We start from the raw sequence: 21,062 nt of genomic DNA, 5'->3' as shown, positions 1-21,062 counted from the left end.
TAGCAGATAATATACACTCACTGAATGAATTAGTTGGCAAAAAAATATTTCCGCTTCCGATGATGTTTCTTGAGTGGAAATAAAAACTCGGTCTGCCCTTTGTAAATTTTGCTCTTTCCATACGACAGCAGCAGAAGGCTAAACACGTCGTTTTTCGTTCGGCACGTCGGTCCGTCGATTTTCTGTATCAAGTTCAGTCTACCAAAAGCACTCAATCCCACCCTCATCCGCTTCTTCACTTGGGCCGGAGATCAAAACGATGCGTACGAGAGATGCATCGCCCCGTTTGAGGGCAGCGGAACGACAGTCCGCCAAAGGGCCGAGCATATGCGCGACCAGATCGTTGCGGGGACATAAAGAATGTGCCATATTTGATGGCAGCCACGATTGTGCCGTAGGTCTTCTCGATGGGCTGCCCGTGAGTGAGCGAGCGAGCACAAACAGCAATGGATGACATTTTAACGCGCTCGGGGAAGGGGGACGGCGTTTTTTTTTCTCCCTTTTTCATAGAAATGTTTATGATCCGACACAAATCTCACACAACTTGAGTTGCGGGGTGGCGGTTGGGGCGGGAGGTGGGGGGGGCAAGGGGCGGCAGCGCCCGTGTGTTAGCTTGTGTAGCTCAGCCTGGCGGTGGTTTTTTGGAAGGTGGCAATGGGGGGGGGGGGGGGGCTCTCATCGGCGTCACGCTTGCATCATCCTAGCGCCCCCACCAACCGCAAAAATCCCGTCACCCGCCACCTTATTAAGGGCGGTGTGGTTGTGATGTGCGGCACAAGGGGGGCCCGAGTCGCGCCTTTGATTGATGAACGGATTATTACAGATGCCCGATAGACGGAGAGGGGTGGGCAGAGTTGAGTCGGGAGATTAATGAACGGGTTGGGGAGCCACAATCAATCAAAAAACGATGGCAAGAGAGAGAGAGCGAGAGAGCGAGGGAGAGAGGGTGCAAGAGAGGAAGAGAAAAGCAGATTTTTTTTTTGCAGCTGAAATAGTATTTTTTTTGTGTGCGTGTGCTGTTGGAGTCAAATGCTACTGCAAGAGTAATATTGGGCAATGTTGTTAAAGAGTAATTAATAATAATTTACAGTCCATTTTCAATCCACTGCTGGACGAAGGTCTTGCCAACACCATATCAGCCATGGGGGTTATTAAACCATGCTTCACCGTAACAGCCAATACGGGCTAGTAGAGAGATTGACCAGGACCAGTTTAGATATCGTTCGGCACTTTCGTTAGCCGTGGCCCGGAATCAAACTCATGTCGCCAGTTTCACGGCGTAGTGCGCTAACCACTGTGCCACCGCTCCTCCCCTGTGGAGTGGTCTATGACTGCTAAATTCATCTCTTTAAGCCGGCTCGCAGGAGGTATCTAAATCGTAATTTACTCTCGCTCCTCGACAGGTTTACCGCGGTCCCAGAAAATGTTAGGGTCTGAGTCAGGTCCTCTGTGTGCCGTGATTTTTTTTTTGTAACCCCTCTCAATCATAGGCCCAAATAAAAGCCACAGCCGAGGCTTAGCAGGCAAGATGTGTGTGCATCCTATTCAGATGTGTATTTCTATCACACAAACAACACTGTTCGCATTTTCTAAGCGACTCGAGTGTAATTCCCGGCCACAGTTAGCAGCAGCTGCATGTAATATTTTAATCGCTCGAGAGGGAATGATTTCTGAACCGTTCCTGGACCCGCTTGCTTCACCAGCCCTAACTGACCAGCATGGTGAAGTATGGTCATGCTCCCATGACTGACAGGGCATGGGGAGGCCTTCAGCCAGCAGTGGATTTACAAAGGCCTGCACATTATTTTAATTATTATTATTCCAAGTAAATTAAAAACGTAAATTATCATGTATGAACTTCTTTCGTATCGTACGTAGCCAACCGTGCTAATCGGAGGTGCGGGGGAAGGACAACAAACTAAACGCAAAAGGCAGTTCTGGATAAATTCGTTTTCAAAGCAGTGTTTGTTCAAGTCATGTATTGTCGAAGCAGCTGGAGTAACTAAGATAAACAACTCAGAACATCTTCAGGGTTGCAAAGTGTACCTCGCAAGAGATGTATTTGTCTCGGGTGAGCATGTTCCGATGTGAATTTAAGGCTTTTGTCGAACACGTGTGAAAATAGTTTATATTCTCCAGTACTGTACACATGGACACACGTGCGCTCCACTGAGAGAGGGCGATGAGCCGCATGAGTCAAACGCTGCACTGTGGCGCCAGGGATGGCTTGGCGCAGTGTGCGCACAGACCCACGTGTCACCACATTCGATTACAGCTTCTGATGTGATGCTCGTGGCGAGGGCACCTCCTCTGGGTTGACTTGGCCTCATACCCAGTGAAGGCCCTTCCCCAGGCAGCCCATCACTTCTAATCGCACCGAGGCCCTTAATCATTCAGTTTCTTTTATTCACGCTTAACTTTTCCTGAACAAGATGTATGGCCGGCACTGAACTAGTGGATTAGTGCTTATCCCATGGACAATAATCGCGCAAGTGCGTGCTCTCGATCGCTTCTTCGGCCGCGCTCCAGGGATGTTTATTTATCACGTGCGCTCGGTTGGTTTTTTTTCTCGCCCACCATCGCTCCAGCGGTTTGTACGCCGAGCGAGCTCGACTGCCTCTCACCCGCCACTGCTGCAGGTTGTCAGCTGCAGCCCCGCAGCATGGGAAGGCCTTCATCCAGCAGTGGCCACTCATAAGTGGGACGTGACTCTCGCGGTTTACATCGTGCCCGACTAACTCGCTGAAATCCTGCAGGAACACAGGCTTACTGCACGCACGCTCGTCCGGCAGTACTGCGGTTTCGCACCTTCAACGCACTAATATGACCTTTTTGATGTTGATTGTTCTACATAATTTACAACCCTAAATTGTCTCTCCCTTTGTCAGCCCACTGCTTGATGAAGGCCTTCCCCACGCCATGTCGGTTGTGTGGGATTGTTCGGTCAAACTTCACCATGCTGGTCTGTGCGGGTTGGCGAAGGAAGGCGGCCCCATGACTAGTTCAGATATCGCTTGTCGCCAAGGTTAGCCGTGGCTGGGAATTGAACCCAGGTCGTTTTATTTTATTGGGTCAGTGCCCTACCCTGCTGCGCCACCATTCCTTTCCAAGGGACAAACTCCGTATTGTAAAACCTCCAGCTGAAGCTTCTCTCTCAGCACCTCGAAGTGAGGATGACCTAAATAACATGGACGTATCAGATCTCATGTGTGTATTAATGGTATATTGATGTGATGTCTGGCAGATCTAATGCATAATTTTTCTGAACTTATATTAAGTAATTTTGATTTACCTCCTAATGCTAACAACTGACACGGTATGACTGCACACAATCTGTGTCACTTTACACATATATTCTGCATCTGGTAGAATTAATCGCAATCCATTCTGTATTCTGTCTGGAGTTGCCACCTGTCCTGGTTTTCCCAGGATTGGTCCCCTCTTTTGAGGTAGCTGTCTGAGGAAATATGTAAATCTTCCTGGCCCATAATACTCCACTCAAAACATTGCTAGTGTGAGTTGTTCTCTTCCACACGTCCGGTTCCGTGTACCTCCCGAGTGGAACACTAAATACTGACGCTGGCAGTTGTTTATTTAACGTTCGCAGGAATTACTCTCCCTCGGCTGGCTTGCTAAACATCCACCAAAATAATTAGTTTAACCGGATCGTGATTTCTAATTAAGAAAGTCAATTGCACGGGATATTGTTTCCGAATGAGACGCATTGCCCTGCTTGTTTGTGTACGAGCAGGAGGTAGTTGATCTTGTTTTGATTTATTTTGGAGAAGAAAAAAAACCACAACCCTAAAACCAACTCTGCTGTTAGCTCCTACTACTAAATCGTGGGCCGTAAAACCTGGCTTCAACGCATTAAAAAATACACTCCCGTTATAGCCCACTCGTATTTAAATCATACAATGGAATTACAATAAAAGTCCGACGTAAACAGGATTGCTTCAAAAGAGAAAGCACTGGGCTTTTGAGGAAGTAATGAACACACAAAGGCGCCCCGATCGTTGCAGTGGCAAGCTGGATCTTAATGTATGAAGTAATTGATTGTATCTCCGCTGTAAGCGATGAGGCAGAGCCGGTGTCCGGCACCGTAATGAATTTCCGCGATAGTAAACTTGGCCGCATTGGCCGTCCATTTGGCGTGCGCCGCGGGCTTCGTTATCAGCCGATCGATACCCGACCGAGGTTGGGATTGACTGCCGTTAAAGTATCAATATCCCAGTTAATAGAAATGAAATAAATTTTTTAGGGCCGGAGCAAAGGTCGACACCTGAAAAATGGAGTTTGTCTGTGGAAGAGAAATCTCGCGCCTCGCTGCGAAAATTGAGGTCAAGAGGGCGGCCGTTTTGCGCGCGGCGCGACGCGTCCGATGAATTATAGAGTTCATTACGGGCCGGGCCTCCGAGCGGTAACATTAAATAGCTTAATGTGTCATTTGTAGCTCCTTCATCACGTGAGGCCACATAATGGCGTTAACGCAGCTCCAGAGCCATCGGAGCGGTGCCCCGCGCTTTTATTACCCAGCCCTAATGGCCCCACGTGATAGATTGATTCATTTTTAATTTAAAAAGGAACAAAGCGCTAATTCATTATTGTGTTTTTGGTTGCTGGAATTGAATTTTTTCAGCCACCCCCCCCCCCGCCTCCCCCCCCACATCTTCCTCCCCCCCACCTCTTCCTCCCTTCCCCATCTCGGCGTTGCCCTTGATTGCTTCAGCAGACGAGCGACAATGCAAACCCGGCGGGGGAGACGAAATCTCCGCCAAACCGCGCGTCCCCATCGCACGCAGAGCAAAAGCCCTGAGCGCATGTTTGGCCGAATCATTTCTGGCGTTTCAAAGGGCACGCCCTTTTATGTTTATCCTTCCGATGCTTCATTTCAGCCGGGGTTTTCTGGGTCAGCGATCCCAAATAAAATTCCTCGACCGGCACACCACATCCAGTATGCATACATTTCTCTAAGGCCACGGCTACTCGTCATGTGCCACTTCCCGGTCTACCAACAACCTGGGAAGTATTCAATGAGAAATTAATTCAACGCTTTAACGTTGTGGGATTAGTGCGACTTCCTGATGAGATTTTAAAATTTAGGTTGTGTTTTGGCCCTGGCTTTGTGTGTAGAAGGGCGCGTGCGAGTACACTGCACGTGTTCGCAGAACCTATAAAACGTACCTACAGTCAACTCTGGTTTCCCATCTCTCTTGACCGATAAACACTCCTGTCTATTGGCATTGTATGCAAATACAGTCAAAAAATGTTGGTTTAATCAGCTCCGTGGGCGGTAGTGTAGCGGTAATCACGCTGCGCTATGATCCCGGAATCTCGAGTTCGGTTCCAGCTCGCAGCAAACACCAGTGACGATTATCTGACCCGTTCCTGGGCCTCCCCTAGATCGACTCAGCCTCAAATGAGTACCTGCTGCGGTGTGTAAACATCCCCACTGAGAAGGCAAAGGCAGCCCAGGGCGTGATGCTATAGCCACCCACCCCCTCGCTGTACCGTGTCGACCTTCATAGGCGCTCGCTAACAGCACTTTCCGCAACAGTCTGTTGAGGCTATAGGAGGAGGAGGGGGGGGATCTTTGTCTTGGTTGCGGGTGAGCGGTAGAACAACGACGCACGCACGCGCACGCGAGCAACGGAGAGCGCGAGCGGGCAAGAGCGATGTCCCCGCGGCAGAGGTGCCGTGGTGCTCCTCCTTCTCCACCGCGTGCTCCCCGTGGATCGGCCACAGCGCTCCTCCTCCTAATCCCCATTTAATTGGAGCTCCGGGGAGCAGCGGCGCTAAAGGCCACGCCCCCCCCGGGGAGCCGTCACGGGCAGAAATCAAACGGCCAAATCGGTGGGGGTGCTGAATTTAGATTTGAAGCTTTCGTGACTGCAGGGATTCATATTCTTAGGTTTTTTCGGTAAAGTCACGTAGGTGAAAAATAAAAATTAATAAAAGTAAAATTTAAAAAATCATGACATTTCGGAGGCAACACAAGCTTCAGTCTTCATGTGGAACCGTCACAGCACGATAGCTGTACTTTTATTTATTTATTAATATTAATTTTTATTTTTCACCTACGTGACTTTACCAAAAAAACCTAAGAATATGGTGCTGAATTTGTTTTAAAATTTCATTTTTGTTGTCGTGGTCGTTGCGTTTCGTCGTTGTTTGACCGCGAGCCGCGCTGTGTTGGCCTGATCCTAGGAAAACAAAAAGCTATCGATCGACAGAATTCATTAGAAAACGTTCCGCAACGTTTCAAAGCCTGAAAGTTTGATGGAGATGATAACATGTCATATATCCTTTATGGGGTTTTTTATTTAGTGTCATGGATCTATTTAATGTTGCTTGTGTATTATCTGGAGAGAATATGAAGTGGGAGAGAGCTCCCAAGGTACAAGGGAACACATGCAAACATTAATAGTTACGAATACAGTACACTTCAAACAACTTCGCTATAATATTCACATCTACAGTAAAGTTAATCTACATTTGAAATGATGGCTTCACAGTAATTACATCAAAGGCTAAATAACCACAGGACAGCTTTAAAGTTACCGGGCACATTAAACACAAAGACAAGCAAGATGCTGCGTAGGAACGGGGGACGGAGTTTGTGTGAAAGAGTGAGTAGAGGGTGGGTGGGTGAGTAGGCACGGTGAAGAGGTACGGACACAGGTGAAGAGAGGGCTATGGTTCAGCGAGAGTGCCATGTTTAGCACAGTTGGCTACGTACGGTGTGAAAGAAGTTATACATGCAGAAGTAATTGTTTTGTCTGAAAGCTGCCATTCAAAATACTTAAAAACCTTAACTGAAATATCTCGAGATGAATCCTCCGGTCTGGTGACACGCATGAGTTTGGTTGATGTTGCCAGCACGCTTTGTGGGGGCAGTTCGGGGTGGTGGTGGGGGCGGAGAGTAGGACGGGAGGGAGTCCTCCTCCTCACAGACACTCCTCTTCAATTAAAGGAGCATTGAGTTACTCTGACAGCAGTCAGGGTGGCCGAAGCCAATCTACCACACAACCGCCATTCACCTCCATGGCAATCTGCTGCCACCGTCATTCACTTCCATGGCAATCTGCTACAACCGCCATTCACTTCCATGGCAATCTACCACACAACCGCCATTCACTTCCATAGCGATCTACCACACAACCGCCATTCACTTCCATGGCAATTTACCACACAACCGCCATTCACCTCCATGGCAATCTGCTACAACTGCCATTCACTTCCATGGCAATCTACCACACAACCGCCATTCACTTCCATGGCAATCTGCTACAACCGCCATTCACTTCCATGGCAATCTACCACACAACCGCCATTCACTTCCATAGCGATCTACCACACAACCGCCATTCACTTCCATAGCGATCTACCACACAACCGCCATTCACTTCCATGGCAATCTACCACACAACCGCCATTCACCTCCATGGCAATCTGCTACAACCACCATTCACTTCCATGGCAATCTACCACACAACCGCCATTCACTTCCATGGCAATCTGCTACAACCGCCATTCACTTCCATGGCAATCTACCACACAACCGCCATTCACTTCCATGGCAATCTGCTGCCACCGCCATTCACTTCCATGGCAATCTACCACACAACCGCCATTCACTTCCATAGCGATCTACCACACAACCGCCATTCACTTCCATGGCAATCTACCACACAACCGCCATTCACCTCCATGGCAATCTGCTACAACCACCATTCACTTCCATGGCAATCTACCACACAACCGCCATTCACTTCCATGGCAATCTGCTACAACCGCCATTCACTTCCATGGCAATCTACCACACAACCGCCATTCACTTCCATAGCGATCTACCACACAACCGCCATTCACTTCCATAGCGATCTACCACACAACCGCCATTCACTTCCATGGCAATCTACCACACAACCGCCATTCACCTCCATGGCAATCTGCTACAACCACCATGCACTTCCATGGCAATCTACCACACAACCGCCATTCACTTCCATGGCAATCTGCTACAACCGCCATTCACTTCCATGGCAATCTACCACACAACCGCCATTCACTTCCATAGCGATCTACCACACAACCGCCATTCACTTCCATGGCAATCTACCACACAACCGCCATTCACCTCCATGGCAATCTGCTACAACCGCCATTCACTTCCATGGCAATCTACCACACAACCGCCATTCACTTCCATGGCAATCTGCTACAACCGCCATTCACTTCCATGGCAATCTACCACACAACCGCCATTCACTTCCATGGCAATCTGCTGCCACCGCCATTCACTTCCATGGCAATCTACCACACAACCGCCATTCACTTCCATAGCGATCTACCACACAACCGCCATTCACTTCCATGGCAATCTACCACACAACCGCCATTCACCTCCATGGCAATCTGCTACAACCGCCATTCACTTCCATGGCAATCTACCACACAACCGCCATTCACCTCCATGGCAATCTGCTACAACCGCCATTCACTTCCATGGCAATCTGCTACAACCGCCATTCACTTCCATGGCAATCTACCACACAACCGCCATTCACTTCCATGGCAATCTACCACACAACCGCCATTCACTTCTATGGCAATCTACTACGACCGCAATTCGATCTACTGCAACGAATGCTGCTCACATTAATTGTGAACCTATTAAGGTGGAAATGATTCACTCTCTATACTTAGCATTTCATGCTTTCACAGAAATGTATTAAAACAGTCGCAATTCTCCCTTACATGTTAACGTGCTGTGGATATCGCTGTTCACATTAACTCCGAGTCTATAATTCACACTTCTTTCTCAATCCACTGCTGGATGAAGGTCTCCCCCACGCCGTGGCTGCCACCAGGGTCCCTTGATCATACTCGATCACGCTGGTGGGATCGCGGGGCCCCGAGGTTGGGGAAGGGCCGGTTTCGATTTCATTCGCCACTGACGTTAGCCGTGGCCCGGTATCGAACTCTGATCTCTGGGTTCAAAGTGCAGTGCGCTCACTACTGCGCCGCCGCTCCACCCCTGAGTCGCTCTCGTATAAATATTTTCCAAGTAACCGTCTTTCCCTTGCACAGAAACACATGAAAGCAGTTGCCATTCTCACTGTCGTGGAGCTCTGTCAAAGCGACCTGCTTAGTATTTTATTGTATCTTTCTGTTGCAATAACCTCAACCCCAGGGTTAAGGGCTCGGGTCATTGCAGTATACAACATGCAAAGGAGTGCTATCGAGGTCACTTCATTGAAATAGGACATATGGCGATGGCTTAAATAGAGCTCTATGAATGTGAATGCCTGTCGCGTTCATGGATCTTTGTGAAAGTGAGCGCCCGTCGCTGAAGACGCAAAGTTCGCAGTTTTGTGGATTTGATTTTATTCTTTACGGCGACCACTTAAAGCCTTTCAGCGACCCGGGGTGCTGGTGCTTAAACGTAGCGATTACGCGCGCGGAATTATAACGCAGATCCGTATCCATTTGGCGTCAATGACAAAAGTGATTTTGGATCTACTTAATTTTGCTTAAAACAACTGCGACCGGTGATGGAATGGCAGCCAAAGGAGGGGATGTACCCCAGAGGCTGTCTGCCAGGGAGATTGAGCGATGAGATCGTTTTCACGTGCGGGAGTAGGATAGATCGTGGGATCGTGGGGCCCCGAGGGTTGGCGATGGCACGGGGAGGATTTCATCCAGCAGTGGATGGATCATGGCAGTCACTGATGATTATGATGAAAGTGAAAAATAACTGACGGCAAAGAGAATTTTCTAAATGTGGATTCGTAGCCTTGAAAATGGTAGGTTTAAAGAAAATAACCCATAACACAGAGTCAAGAAACGAATTGTTGAAAAATTTGGATTTTGTTCAAATGTTTAACAATTTAAAGAAATAGTCATCCTGAACAAAAACACTCCGAAGGTGGTATGTAAGCAGGCAATAGCAGTATGTGTCCACATACCCAGCATTATATACATGCCCAGTACTATAGGGCTATATTTACTGTGGGTATAGCTATTGTATTAATTCATCAATTTTTATCTATTATTAATGTTCGGTACAATCACAAATCACCTGTGAAAGAATACATTATTTTTGATGAATGCGTATTATATACAAATCTTTCAAATTACTTTGAGAGTCATGAGTGAACAAACACATACATACATACAAGACCAAAACAACCTCACGAACAATTCAATCAAGGTGACACAATTCAGACGAAGAAAATGTAAATTCTTGAATCAAATCGCTAGTCCTGAATCGTGAATCTCCGTCAGGGTGAATCGTTCACACCCTTAATATTTACCAAACCATATTTTTAAAATGTCGTCGATGCATTGTGAGCAGATAAAAAATACCTAGTTGAGTTTACATTTTTTTATTTAAGTATTCAGACTCGCCCTCCGGCCAGTAGTGGAAGCGTACTTGTCGCTTTCTTCCCAAGCCGGTCCTGCGTGCGCACACACAGACACAGACAAAGACCATAACAGACTTTTAGGGCAAGTGCTTTTAGCGAGCACCTATGAAGGTCGGCACGGCACATGAGTTGGCGAGCACCATGCGCGACTGCATTTGATTCCCAAGTGGCAATGTTTATACGTTGCACCAGGTACTCATTTGAGGCTGAATCGACATTGAGGATGCCCAGGACCGGTTCAGACAATCAGCACTGGTTGGCAATGAGCGGGAATCGAATTCGGGTCACGGGGTTCGTAGCGCAGTGCACTAATCGCTGCGCCACCGCTCCCCACGCATATGCACACACGCACATACGGGGATATTTTATTGGATTAAGACGGACACGCACAATGGCCGCTAAACGGCACAGCCTGCCAGCTGCTTCTTAAGAAGATGAAGCGAAGGGCTCGGCAGAAAGAGGGAATTAAAGACGATCGCCAGTCTCATTCAGGACTTAAGACCCAGCGGCAGAGATGCAAAAGTAACCAGGGATACCCGGCAGATCACCCAACTATGTTTAATGGCCCAAAGGGGAAGGGATGTGCAAAAAGAATGGCCCCCAAATAGGATCAGCGGTTCAAAAGTTTTGCACAAAACACTTGCGTTTATATATTCACTGTGATGCACGTATCCGCACACATCATTACTTAGCCCAGCGCTGGGTCGCAGCAAAATTAAAAGTTGAAATGAAAAGGATCGGACATACTTTAAAGACGGCGAGGTTAGAGGATTTTTAACACTTTGTCGCGTGATTTGTAGCCTTTCTAAAATATTGAACGCGTTTGCTTCGCCGATTTAAAATATTCAAACACGTCTCGTGGTTTTAAAAATGTACGAGAAAATTACCCTGAATTTTTTATGTACAATATGTCCGTATTTAATGAAAAGTAGCTGTAAGAAGTTTAAAACATTTATGATTGTGCTCTTACTGTTGGTGTCCAATGAGTCGCTTGTGTGTGTCGGCCCTGTTCTAGAAAAAGTCGCTTCTGTATTGACACACACAGGGCTCGCTGAGGTTTTCAGATATTCATATTTGCTCCAGCTTCTGCTGGGTTCTGTACTCTTTGTTTGTTATTGTATCCTCGTTCGACACGTGACACATCCCAGAGATTCCATTGCTATGATTGTGTCTGTGATTCTATTGAAGCATCATTAATAATTTGTCTGTTACTGTTTATTTACTATTATTTCTTGTTTTTCGTCTGATTCATACAGTTTAATCGTCTCCACTAGCCTCAACATAGCATTTCGCAAATCGTTCATGCGACGTTACATGCCTCGTTCTCATGCAATCTGCATTCCCTGTGCTTGTGTATTTTTTTGTCATTGATCAGTTCGTGGCACGTCGAGGCAGGGTTGCTGCGGCGAGTCTTAACGGTGCGCACCTTTGTCGTTCCTGCAGGTGCTGGCCTACACGGAGAGCCTTCACGGAAAGTGGCTCTTCAGCGAGGTGGAGGCCATCTTCTCGCGACGCTACCTCCTGCAGAACACGGCGCTCGAGATCTTCCTCAGCACTCGCAGTGCGTGGCCACGTCGCACCACGCAGAAGTCACCCGCTCTCACTCGCCCAACATCACCGTCCGGCCGCCCCCCCCCACCCAACGCTCCCTCTCTCTTCCCGTCCAGCCCCTTTACTGAAGGCCACGGGGTCCACCAACTTCTGGCGGCAGTCCTCTGCTTCCTGTTCTCTCAGCCCCTTTGCAGAGGCCCGCTGGGCTTGATGCGTTTTACAGATTGCGTCACGTCGTCTGTGCGCCTGGTCACGTGACTTTGCAGGCACAGTTAGAGATGGATGGGTGTGTGGAGAAACAGGTGGACATGATAATAATTATGCTGTTCACCTAGGAAAGCCTCAAAAACGTTACATTTCCTTGCTGCCCCACCGTACATCACCATAGTTCTCGTTTCCCATTCATGTGGTGGAGTGTGTCATTGGGGAAAGTTGCTGTTTGTTTTTTGTCGTTCATGTTGCTGTGGTTGTTGTTGTGGTCGATGTAGTTGATGTTAATGTCGTAATTGTTGTTTTATTTTACGATGCTTTGTTGTTTTTTCTGTAGTTGTTGTTGGTTGTGGATGTTGTTGCCACTGTGTTTTTGTCATCATCATCATAGCTGCTAACGCTGTTGAAGTTGTTATTGTTGATGTGATTGATGTTGACGTTTCTGTGGTTGACGATGTATTTGATGTGATTGTTGTTGATGATAACGATGTGTTTGTTGTTGTGCAGCATCGGTCATGTTCAACCTCCCAGATGCGACGATCGTCAAGAGCGTCGTTCACCTGCTGCCACGCGTCGGCATCGGCACCCTCTATGGCCTACCACAGGCTCGGTACTGGCCGCCCCCGCGGGGTTAGCGAACACAGTGTTCTGATGCCAAGCCTAAACCATCACGTGAACTCCGTTCATCCTCACAGCAGCTTTTGACTAGCCATCGAACAAAGACGGTCACTGCATTGCGCACTTTCAGATGTGCTTCTGCGGCCGTCTGGAATGCTCCTCCTTCCGATATTAGGAAGCCACTGGAGCTATGCACTTTTAAATCTATATTGAAAACGCATTTCTTTAAAACTGCTTTTTGTTTAGTTTGTTGTCATTCCCACCCGCCCACCTCCGATTTACATGGTTGGCTACGTACGGTTCGAAGGAAGTTCAACATACATACAAGCTTTGACTTTAGTTTATGTAAATATTGATCCAACACATTCCTCACTTGACGAATTATTTGGAAAATCTATTCAATTTGAACTGTATATTTACAAAGGTCTTGTAGTAGACTACAAATACAAAACACATCGCAGCTCCTTTGCCAATCCACTGCTGGGATGAAGGCCTTGCTGCTCTGTTGTCGGTGGTGTGATGGGGCACCTTCTGCCTGGGGTCAGGGTTGAGTGGTGAGGAGAAACTAAACGTCCACTCGGTGATGAAGATGGATTATGATTATACTCATGATTGGATGATAACTGAATAATCCTGGTAACCAAATAACTATGCTAGAATTTGAATGTTGATGATAATTTGATGATGATTAAAAGATTATTCTAATATGTTGATAAGTGTAAACTTATGACAATGGGAACTAAATAATGATGATTATGATAAAGAATGAACGATTATAATTGAATGTAGATGGTCATTCAATCATGACGTTGACGGTGAAATGTCTGCTCCTGCTATGTGCGCTGCAAGGCGGTATTCGCTCGCCAGCCCCCGCCAGCTCTTCAAGGCCTCCAACATGACCCAGCGCTGGCAGCAACGGGACGTCTCCAACTTCGAGTACCTCATGTTCCTCAACACCATCGCCGGTGAGACCCCTACCTGTCGAACCGTCCTGCCACTGTCACTCGCTCACCGTCCGACTCTCAGTTGCCCCGAGCTGAGCAGGCGTCAACCACCCCCCACCCGCACCCCCAACCAGCCTCCCCACCACCCCCGCACCACACAACCGCCAGGTGCTCAAAGGATCACGGTGCCTTCACCGGTTTTTTTGTAGCTGTATAGAAACTTGCACCTATTTGCCCTCGGTTTGCTTTCCCGAGAAACCTCTGCAATCTTCACACGGCGGCGAGCCAAAAATAGACGGTCCCTGGCCCGGCGTTGATGACCCGTTTGCAGGAGTGCACTCACGCAGTGGCCGTAGATTGCGCTGAAAGTCACGAAGCTTGCCACTGGCGTGCTGAAATTTTTGTTTTATTCTCATTCAAGGAAAGTAAAATATTGGAGGGCACGAGCTTTGTCTTGTGTGGCCTTTGGGAGGATGACGAATGATGCTCGCAGAAATTTCTTGAAATGGAATCTGAAATGCATTTGGCTGGCAACTGCACATTGACACACATATTATTACCATTGTGGAATATGAATGCGCACAGTAATTAGGGTGCTCACCTTTACCACAGTAACAGAAGTAAATTGTACAAGCTAAAATTGTAACAGTATTGACAATTTTTAAATGTCTCTTTCCCCCCCCCCCCCAGTACACGATTAGTATGGTTAAGACGCTTGCAGTGACTGGTAAATTGTGTTTGCCAGCAGATGAACAGACATCACATTGACTGTTAATAGAGTAAGTAGGCCTGAGCAGGACACTTCAGCAGAAAGGATGGTGACGTGTGGTCGAGATTGAAGATGGCGCGGCAGCCATGGGAGGGAACACATCCAAGAGGATGTCCTCCACCTTGATCAGCTCGTGTGCAGCAGCTACAGAGATTGTTGCATCACGTGACTTGTCGGGGGTGGGGAGGGCTTTGGGAAGCTTTCATCTAGCACTGAATAGATCGTGGCGAATAATTATGTTTTGTGGATAACACAAGGAAGTGTGGGTTGTTGTCAGAGTGAAACATCTTCCAAGCAATTCTTGCGCTGCAATAGAACAAAGCACCCAGAGGTGTCGGGGCACAGTATCTTTTGAACTGGTGCAGGCAGAAGGTATAAATAAATAAAAATCGGCTGACGAGTAGCTGTGTCCAAAGGTTCCACATTTATGTGCTGTTGGTTATCGCGCTGGAGCATTGGAGGGCAGCAATAATTCACAACGGGGGCAAGGATTGTTTAACGTCGCCCTACATTAGCGTCGCCGCCTCCGTACCTCACGCTCCCCCCTCTCTCTCTCTCTCTGGACCTCCTCCCCCTTACCTCTGCGCCCGCCCTTTCTCCCATCTTGCTCTTGCACCGATCCAGGCCGGACGTACAACGACCTCAACCAGTATCCGGTCTTTCCGTGGGTCATCGCGAACTACGACTCCGAGGAGCTTGACCTCACGCTGCCCAGCAACTTCCGGGACCTCTCCAAGGTGCCTCATCTCACACTGAGCGGCGCCGTTAGCCAGTCGCTCATTCCTGGAGCTTTCGTACGAAACGTTGACAGTGTTTTATGTTCCTTTCCCAGTGGAAATTGAATTCACTTGTTTCGTGCGTGCGTGCGTTGTGGTTTTTTGCACTATATGTTGTTAAGGGCTGATTCAGCTTTTCGGAAAAAAAGTGACATGCGGTGATGTCTGCTTGGCTCAACTGTGGCGTGATAAACCTTTGGCCTCTCTTTTCCAACGTGCAGGAGACATTCGTCAAGTTAAGGCCAGAAACGCCAGAGCAAAATTAAAAGGGTTTTGGTGTCACAGTTGTCTTTGACTCTTTGGCCCCAATAATGTGTGAGCGTTCCTTCACAAGCTCTCTTGCTCTCTCTCCCTCCCCGTCTATCGCAACACTAGGGAGGGAGTGCTTGTAGTTTAACTCAAACTGCATGGAATGAGTATAAAAAAATAGGTAATTTGCTTTTAATATAAGTCAAATTACGCATTTGTATATTTTTTTTACATTTCCCCCACACACATAATGTTCTATGCAGAGCCCCTGTGATGGGTCTTGGCGGTGTTGGTCTAGCGAAATCGACACTGCGATTGTTGTAGGTAAAAAGAAAAGAAAAACATCACGTTGATAGAACTAAAATATATATTAATGCTTTTCCTTGTTTCCGCGTAAAGTGTTTTACAACGGGGTCCAAAAGGAGAACAAAATCTAGGCTGACAAAGAAAAATACGTTAACGTTTCCGCTGCGAGGCCTTCGTCACGACTTCAAGGCCCGCCGACGGCGGGCGTGAGGGCCCGTCTGCCAGGTTAAGTTGCAAAAAAAAAAAAACTTTTATTTTCCTTTCTCAGGGCAATTCTCGCCTGTTTATTTTTTATTACAGCCGTACAAGGGCATTAATTTGACATTGAGTGAAAAAAGATGCACGTTCAAATTTATTTCGCTGGACATTCTTGGGCTCGAGAAGGCGGTGTCCCTCCCCCACAACCGTTTCATTTGAAAACGGCGACTTTCGCACAGACATCTGTTCAGTGCGGAAGAGTAGGCCAAATATCCTGGAGAAAGGATTTCTAGAGCTCTTTCTAGTCCAGGTCCTTTCCCCATCAGTCTAAACTATATACTACTATTTTTGTTATTTTACCAGGTAAGGCCCACTGAGCTATATAGCTCTTTTTCAGTAGCGACCTGGCCACAAATGATAGCTCAACGAATGTGGCTCGTCACGTTGAAATGTATTGCAGCCAAATACTCTGAGTGGGGTGAGCAGGCAGTTGTAAGGCTGCACCTTTACCTTTCACCTGAGGTTAAACCACAAAACTCGTGTCGCGAGTCACTTACTCAAACTCTTAGTTTTTTTCGGTACTGTAGTAAAGTGACTTTGGCTGTAACGGTTCCACCTGAAGACGGAAGCTTGTGTTGCCTCCGAAACGTCGTGATTTAATTTAGTTGTTTTCATTTATTTATTTTCTTTTTTACCTACGTGACTTTACCTAAAAAACCAAAGAGTATGAATCCTTGCAGTCACGAAAGCTTCAAATCACTTACTCAAGTCAAGAGGCGTGCAGCCTTTATTCAATCGAGGAATGCCGTCTCATGTCAGGGGGGGAGAGAGGCATATTGAACAGGCGGAGGCAACGATTCATCGATCCAACACCGATTCTCACACAAGCATCGAATGCGTTGTCCCCGCAGCCCGTGGGGGCCCTGAACCCGCAGCGGGCCGCCGTGTTCGCCGAGCGCTACTCGTCGTGGGACGACGCAGACATCCCAGCCTTCCACTACGGCACGCACTACTCCACCGCCGCCTTCGTGCTCATGTGGCTCCTTCGCGTGGTACGCCGAGAGCTGCCCGCCCGCCCGGCCGCTCACACCGAACACAAACCTTTACTCAGCGTTTGCCGCGGTCGCACCGATTCTTTTGTGTGGCTTTTGAAAATAAAAGCACCATCACGAGTTTTTTTCACTGTATCTTAAGCAAAGCCATTCATTGTCTCTTGGGGTTGTCCGATGGATTTCGTTTGTACCTCCTGCAAAAGCCCGTGTTGTCCTGGTTATCGGGCACGCAGGCCCTCCAACTGCACCGGGGCACCATGGGCCAGAGGGGCCCAGACGGTGGGCTACAAAGTGGAGGGAAATTACCACAGTCATGCACACCACACACCACTGTGTATTGGGCAGTGTCCAGTGGTGTATATGGTGAATTCCACTTCACCGAAATCTCAATTGTGCGACTCTATTTATGGAGGAGGTAGGATCACGTCCCGTGCGCAGTTTTAAGATGGTTGTGTGCAGACCACTTGGCCGGGTGAAGCAAGGTCCATTCCTTCAACGAGTGCCGTAGCCATCGATTGGCCGCCTTTGCTTGTTTTTTTTACTCGTCTTTGGATGTGCGACTTAATTAAAATAATCAAAAGATTGTAATAGGTTATTGATTTTCCTGGCTTAATTACAGAATTAAGATGTTTCAGGCTGTATTTTTTTTCTCTTCGATTTGGAAATAAAGCTAATTTGATACCAGGTGGTGGGATGCTGCCCAGGTGCAATGGTTAACACACTGCACTTGCAGTGCAAAGGTCGCCGGTTTGATCCCCCACCGTGGCAGTTGAAACAGTGGGGCAAGTTTCTTAAATCCCCGTGCCTCTGTCCACCCGGCAGTACAAATGTGCAACACCACAGCGAGTCGATCGGCAGGTGACGTATTTTGGGGCAAAATGTGGGTCTTCTCGCTTCTTCCGATACATCTGACGGGCATGGAGAGAGCAAGCAATTGCAGGGACTGCACCTTTACCTTAAATCGAAAGCAGTCCACGGAGCAGGTCATGGGGGTTATTTGACCATACTTCACCATGCTGGTTCGTGTGGGTTGGGGAACGTATATTTTTGAGCATAGAAATATAATGTGTTGAGAGGTCAAACACAAGCATATAAAATGTCTAAATACTTAATCATTCAGCCGAAAATATTACACTCAAATGAGTCCATTCGTTAAAACAAAGCCGTTTAAAAGCAATAATCTTGGCAGAGAAAGAAAAGATAGCTTTTGTTTCTAAAAATGGCCAATTTTGTCATTACTCCCACTAGCATTCAAAGACCAAGGGAAGTTTTATTATGGGACCTCCAGAAACTGGTCCTGCGAGGTCGTTTGTGCATCAACTGCTGCCCATGTGACCCGAGTCGTGCCTGTTTGCTGCCCCCACAGGAGCCGTTCACCAACTACTTCCTGAGCCTGCAGGGCGGAAAGTTCGACCACGCCGACCGCACCTTCTCCTCCGTCGCGCGCGCCTGGCGCAACAGCCAGCGCGACACCAGCGACGTGAAGGTACGTGCAGTGCCCTCGCCATGGGGAAGGAGGGAGGGATCTTGTGCAATCTCATCGATAGCTGAAACGCATGCAAGCTCTTCAGAATATTATGTTTTATTGTTAACGAGGGGCTACTTTGTTGCGAAGGAAAGTTGTTTTGGATAGGACACGTTGCTTGAATGGATGATGGTCAGTGGTCGTAACTGATAATTGATTGGCAACCAAGGGCATGGATGCACGAGAGTGGACGTACACCGTGGACTTGGAGCGATGTAAATCAATTTGTCTATACCAGGTATATTAGATGGCTTGTTGCATAGTAGGACCGGACGAGATGGCAGTAGCTTGGAAGACACTCTGTTCTATCGGAGGATTATTCGACTACATACTGCTGTTGTACCTGTGGAAATATTGCGTGCGTGCGTGCGTGCGTCCGTCCGTCTGTCAGTCCTTCCGAGAAAACTCAATTCACGTGTGTTCACGAAAGCTAAAAAAATTAACGCGAAATAACTGAAACAACACCTACCACACATGTTACAAAAACCACGGCCCAAATCTGTATAGTTTTTTGGCAACATGGGCAATGATATGCTTTAGAAATAGAATTCGTTTAAATTTGTTTATTTTTCTGTGTACCAGTAAGATGAGCGCAAATGCTTTATAAGGCTTGCGTATGGGCATAAGCTTGCGAGCACTGCTTGTTTTCATGCACACATTTCTGAAATAGTCAAATCACATTAAAAAACTGGAAGCTCCCTTAACATTCTGGTTTCCCAGCTTGTTAATGTGGTTTTATTCAATAGACTGCACAGCTTAGGTCTCAGTGACTCAAGTGCAGTCTGGCTTGTAGTGATGAGAGCTGTCACATGTTCAAAGGAATGTGCTGTGTGCATTAAACTATTAAATTTTATTTATTTAAACCAACCTTTGTCGATCCACTGCTGGATGAAAGCCTTCCAACAGTGTATCAATCGTGGTGGATTGTTTGACCGTATTTTACCCCTCCGGTCATTGCGGGTTGGTAAAGGTGCTACCCAGGATCGGTTCACATAGTACTTGCCACTGACGATATCACGAGCCACTGATGTTAGCCATGGCCAGGAATCAAACCCAGCATACTGTGTTCAACACGCAGTTTGTTGAAATTATGTTATCACTCCCCACCCCTCCCCCCGAGATTGTATATAAGCAGGACACGTTTCTGGAGAATATATACCAGATTCAGAACGTTGTCCGTTGCTGTGGAAGTTACTCTAATATTGAGTGAGGCATTGATTTATGTTTGTAAAAGTTTGCATTAAAACGAAGCGTGCAAAACAGCTGCTGGCCTATTGGAGGCTTTCTGATGACTGCAAAGCTGTCTCGGGAATAATTCATGAACAACCTGTTTGTCATTAATCTGCCTAATTGGTTATTCCCTCTTGGACAGCTTAATGTAGTGTGCAAATCATTTTGTGCATTCTATTCTAAAAAGGCTCTCTAGGCCTCATTGAAGTTATTGTTATTAAAGAGGCATGACTTGGCCCATTAATAAAATAAAATGTATTGCAACTGGAAAGGGTAACTTGGCCATGCTATTTGAAGAATCTCTGGAAATTGGTTTTACTGTGGTCAATATTTTCCTTTTAAGTACCGTGGGTGAGGTCGGCAAAGTGGACAATTCTTCGTAGAGCACATCGCTGTGCTGGACGATTGACTTGTAACAACTACACACTGCCAACAGTGTTTTATCTGGGGTTACCACCTGTCCTCTTTTTGAGTTAGCCCTCCTGTGGACACTAAAGTCTTCCTGAGACATTAACAGTTCCAGTTTTTTTGTCAATTGTATCATAGAACACCATCCAAGATAATGCATTGATGTGAAGTTCTCCCCTCTTGAGGTTGGTGTGAGATATTATTCCTACGACGTGCCCCAGTTTCTTTTGTACCTCAGAGGTGGCAACCTTCACGTTTTGCCCTGTCGTGTAGATACCCCAAATAGATCTCGAGAGCACAGGTCGCCGCGTGGAGGTGTGCGCGTGTGCCCTTCGTGGGTCGCCTGCGATGAGGGGGTGTCGCGTTTGGCCATGCGTGAAAGCACTCGTCCCATTAACCACCCCCACCCCACCACCCATGGCCACGAGGGCCCTGCCCTCGAGCCCCACGGTCCGGCATAGCGAGGCCACCGCAGACAAATTAACAACGCTGCCAGCATTAGGCCGAGTTACCTCCATTAGCGGCCACAGACGCGTTTGATTGGCGTTGCGTCGAAGCCACAGGCAGCCTCTGGCCACCAGGGTCACTGCAGCAACGTTCAGCTGAGCGCCCCCCTGGAATTCACGGCTGGTAAGGTCGTCGGGGTGATGTCACGAGGTGTTAGCCCATTGCTTGACTGATGCACCCGAATGGAATATTGAGTTCCACCGGACTTCTTTGAAACCAGTTACTTCTATTGCTCTGGCTTCAAAAACTAGTCAGTATTTCAAATCTGGAGTAAAAAAAAACAACACAA

The 21,062-nt window shown here is 47.5% G+C and overlaps 1 protein-coding gene across 1 annotated transcript in view; it reads left to right on the top strand.

Moving 5' to 3' along the window:
• LOC133342936 (lipopolysaccharide-responsive and beige-like anchor protein) overlaps positions 1-21,062 on the top strand; it is a 281,221-nt gene that overhangs the window by 229,193 nt on the left and 30,966 nt on the right. Inside the window, 6 exon segments of the mRNA XM_061552330.1 lie at positions 11,874-11,991; positions 12,699-12,801; positions 13,659-13,774; positions 15,147-15,259; positions 16,963-17,103; positions 18,470-18,589. Coding sequence (XP_061408314.1) covers positions 11,874-11,991; positions 12,699-12,801; positions 13,659-13,774; positions 15,147-15,259; positions 16,963-17,103; positions 18,470-18,589 — 711 coding nt within the window.

The sequence above is a fragment of the Lethenteron reissneri genome, chromosome 16 (genome assembly GCF_015708825.2).
Source record: "Lethenteron reissneri isolate LAM-NWPU_2019-01 chromosome 16, ASM1570882v1, whole genome shotgun sequence".
Lineage (NCBI taxonomy): Eukaryota > Metazoa > Chordata > Hyperoartia > Petromyzontiformes > Petromyzontidae > Lethenteron > Lethenteron reissneri.
Note: the sequence above shows the minus strand (reverse complement) of the source record. Positions and strands in the feature narration are given on the sequence as shown.